At 38.6% G+C, this 3,989-nt stretch overlaps 1 protein-coding gene across 1 annotated transcript in view; it reads right to left on the bottom strand.

Moving 5' to 3' along the window:
- Positions 1-3,989, bottom strand: part of LOC107599390 (myomegalin-like) — a 38,380-nt gene that overhangs the window by 31,691 nt on the left and 2,700 nt on the right. Inside the window, exons 3-10 of the mRNA XM_016290970.1 lie at positions 3,246-3,365; positions 2,866-2,958; positions 2,503-2,721; positions 2,061-2,231; positions 1,873-1,983; positions 1,515-1,652; positions 1,204-1,383; positions 928-1,122 (exon numbers count right to left, since the gene is read on the bottom strand). Coding sequence (XP_016146456.1) covers positions 928-1,122; positions 1,204-1,383; positions 1,515-1,652; positions 1,873-1,983; positions 2,061-2,231; positions 2,503-2,721; positions 2,866-2,958; positions 3,246-3,365 — 1,227 coding nt within the window. The remainder of the gene's footprint in view (positions 1-927; positions 1,123-1,203; positions 1,384-1,514; positions 1,653-1,872; positions 1,984-2,060; positions 2,232-2,502; positions 2,722-2,865; positions 2,959-3,245; positions 3,366-3,989) is intronic.

The following is a 3,989-nucleotide window of genomic DNA, read 5'->3' as shown; positions in this document are numbered from 1 at the left end:
AAATTACTAAAACATTAAAATAAAAAAAATAAATAAAAAAAGGAATGAAATAAAATAAGTAATTAAAGGCAAAATAAGTAATTTTCGCCACTAGAGGAGTTGTGGTCTTCATCCCCACAGCCGACGCAATCCGATGGGACTCGGGCAGAAATCATGTTCATGGATGAGCTAATGATTAACGTAGTAGAATGAAGCAGGGTGAGGCTGAAAGCCGTCGAAGCGAAACGAGGCCGCTGAACGAGCGTGACACAAGGCTCGAAAGCAGCGGAGCTTTTATTATGCCACAGTCGAGCACTTCCGCTCCTTCGTGCGTATGTGGGCAAAAAAAGCAGTGCTGTTTTATCATACTAGATAGGTTTGAAAGTTCTGTTATAATGCTACTCTGTACGGTCGTCACTGGTCTATTAAAACGCACAACATATTAAAGCGTCTTTGGTGTTTCCATGTTTACTACAAAACAAAACCGGAAATCGAGGGGTTATGACGTCATTGGCAGACGACACAATGACACTATTGACACGGTCCGTATCACTAGTTAAAATTGCTTATTTCTCTGGATTTAAACATTCTTCGAAACATTTGGGATAATGTAAGTACACAAGTCAGCAAAATATATAACACTGTTCTAGTGGTTTTTGGATATTTTAATAAAAAAATCTTACATATTGTGCCTTTAAAAGGATAGTTCACCCAAAAATGAAAACTACCCCATGATTTACTCACCCTCAAGCCATCCTAGATGTATATGTCTTACTTCTATCAGATGAATACAATCTGAGCTTTTAATCATGGGGTAATTTTCATTTTTGGGTGAACTATCCCTTTAAATTAAATATGAAATTAATTAAATTAAATGAATATAAAAATTAAATTTACAAAACTATAATAGTATCTCAATGATAGTAAAATAATACTGGTATTCAGTACCTTCAGAAGCTGGTCTTTGCTGCTGATGGTGGCCAGCAGGTTTTCTACAGCGGTTTGGTTCTCGGTCACTAGCCTCTCTCTGTCCTTCACCGCCTCTGACAGCATTGCCTCCGTGACCTTTAACCTCTGACTCATCTGCTCTGCGAGGTCACGACCCTGAGACTCTGACTGGCTCAGAACCCTATTGGCCATCTCCTGCAAAGCGAGGAAAAAACACTTTCACATCAACCAAATTCTGACTCGCGCCTGCACCAAAAACTAGAGTGAGTGTTGTACCTCCATGTCTCTCGTTTTGTTGTCTAGTGCTTGCTGTAAGTGCTGTATAATGGCGTCTTTCTCTCTCAGAGCCCTCTGAAGGTTCTGCTCAGTCTCATCTTTACATCTCTGAAGATTCTTCAGCGAGTTCAACAGCTGCTGCAGCTCAAGATCTCTTTCATTTATGAGAGCATCAAAACTCTACACACAAAGAGTCAGAGAAACCTTCAGTATCTGCTTCTACAGTAGCACATAAGAAACCTTTAATGTGAAGAAATGAAAACATTTACCAGTGCAAATTCTCTCTTTATCACACAAACACACACTCTTACATTAATAGTCTCCTCGTTGTGTGAGAGCAGGTTGTTGAGACGCTCCACATCTCTTTCTTTCTCTCTCAAGCTCAGCTGCAGCAAATGGATCTCATTTTCTTTCTCCTCCATGGCTGCAAACTTCTCATCCAAGGCTTGCTGCTCACAGACAATAAAGCCCACAAAAAACTCAAGTGATCAACATTTATGATATCTGGACTGACAACTGTGCTTAGCATTCTGCTGACACAAACAGAAACACAAATCACTGACATACGACCATCTACCTGGATTCATCATCTGAAGCAGGTTGTTTCTGGTACTGTACCTTTAAGATCTCTGCATAAATATAGAATAAAATAAAGGAAGAGCCACAAACCTCAAGTGCTTTCTCTTTCTCCTTCAGTCTTGCTCTCAGTTTAGCCAGCATGGGATCACCTTCCTCTTGGGTTTTGTTCTTCTCCAGATCTTTAACCATGTTCATATAGTCCTGAAAAAACAGGAATGAGTAAGCTAGCACAAGATGTTGTGTGTAAGCTGTGTGTGTGTGTGTGTGTGTGTGTGTACCTGCAGCTGCTTGTCTTTATGATTCAGGCTAGCTGTGAGTCGTTCTATGGCATTCTGTAGTTTCTGTTCAGCAGCACGGTTTTGTTCTTGCTGTTCTAGACGCTGCTGTTCTAGAGCGTTCTCTCTGTCAGCCAGAGCACCATTTAGTTTCTTCAATTGGTTCTGAAGATCCTGCAGTTAACAAGCAAAAGTGAAAAAAATAAATAAATAAATAATATATATATATATATATATATATATATATATATATGAAAATTAATTAATTATTATTAATAACGGTGAGTTCAACATTTGGTTCATCTGAGTATTTTAATTTATGAACCATGCAATTTTCCTTTCTAATGAAAAATATTTTAAATACTGCTGCTTATACTGCTTTATTTCTGCTTTTTGTAAGAAATAAATACTTTTTTGTTTCTGCATGTGTGTCAGTGCTACTCACGTTAATGGTCTTGTCTCCCTTCTTCTTCTGTTGCTGTAGCTGCTCCAGCTCTTGTTCTAGTTCTAGTTTGGCCTGATGAAGAAGGCACAGTTCTGAATCTCTGCTGCCAAGCACACGCTGCAGCCTCTGGGTTTCCAGCAGAGAAGTGCGAGCCTCTGCCTGGAGCCGTGACAATTCAGCCTGCTGCTCCAGGAAAAGAGACTGCTGGTCTTCAGCCCCCTGGAAAACACAGAAGAAATGTAATGCACACATTACACAAATCCTTCACCAACCTCCTATATGAGTGATGAGGAACAACTAAGTAGCTCCAGCTGTCAATCAGCTGTTCAAAGTCACCACTGAAAAGCGCACAATCACACATACCTGATATTTCTGCAGTTTGGCTTTATGAAGGGCCTCTCGAGCCTTAGCCAAAGCCTGATCCTTCTCCTCAAGATCACCAGATAGATCCTCAATCTGAAGAGAAAGAAATAAAGAAAGAGACATAATAGTAAAATCACATTTTATGGTAGTTTGTCATCACAATAATTTACTGCTCTGAATAAAATCTAGTTTTAAAGTAAAAAATTATACAAAAAAAAAAATCTTACATTTAAAGCCAACTGTAAAGTATTTGCTTTAGACATTAAAAAAAATGTCAAATAATAAAAGCTTTCCAAATCTGCATTATAAAACAATTTTTAAATAATTTTTATTTAAATAAATAAATAAATAATCAGTTTTAATGTTTGACTGGGTCACACCTCTTTCTCCTTCTCTTTGAGAACCAAACTGAGGCCCTGGATGGTTTTGTCTCGTTTCAGAGAGTTCTTCTTCTCTGCAGCCATTTCGATCTCTCTCTCTTCCAGCTCATCAGAAAGAGCCTAAACAGAAAGAGGACTTTAACCCTTTAACGCGTATGATCACACCAGTGTGATCAGTCTTGGCTGGTCCCTGAAGCGTTGTGAATTAGAACTTTCAGTGCGTCACGTCATCAACTGCTGAATTGAAATCTGCTTTCGTGCTTTGGCTGGCACGGAGCCAGATTGGACGCGGTGAGCGCTTGTCATATCACAAACAGTCAGTGTTTTCAACCATATAATGCTTATTTTAGGTTTCAGACATTTAAATACACATAAGTACTAGCAAAACCATACATTTACAGTTTGTAAAATACACGCTGATGTCTATGGAAACGGCAATAATGATCCTTACAAATATAATCTGACGACAAGTTTTTATATAGATGATTTTTTTTTATATAGAAGATATCATATACAGATTGTGTAGGTAACTATAAAGTTTATTCTGCTCTTCTCCCAGTTTACCGGAGACCTACTTTAACGTGTTTCGGGAGGAGAGGATGAATTTGCGTGTTGAAAATCCCACAGCTCGGATTCAGCATGAACTAACATGGCGGCGCCCATCACCTGGTTTAGATAAACTAACACGGTCGATATAAAAGTGTTTAAACTACCAAATAGATTTACTTGCACATATTTCAGAAT

Source organism: Sinocyclocheilus grahami, unplaced genomic scaffold (genome assembly GCF_001515645.1).
Source record: "Sinocyclocheilus grahami isolate Dianchi unplaced genomic scaffold, SAMN03320097.WGS_v1.1 scaffold265.1, whole genome shotgun sequence".
In the NCBI taxonomy this organism is placed as follows: domain Eukaryota; kingdom Metazoa; phylum Chordata; class Actinopteri; order Cypriniformes; family Cyprinidae; genus Sinocyclocheilus; species Sinocyclocheilus grahami.
This window is presented reverse-complemented; position numbering and strand designations above follow the sequence as displayed.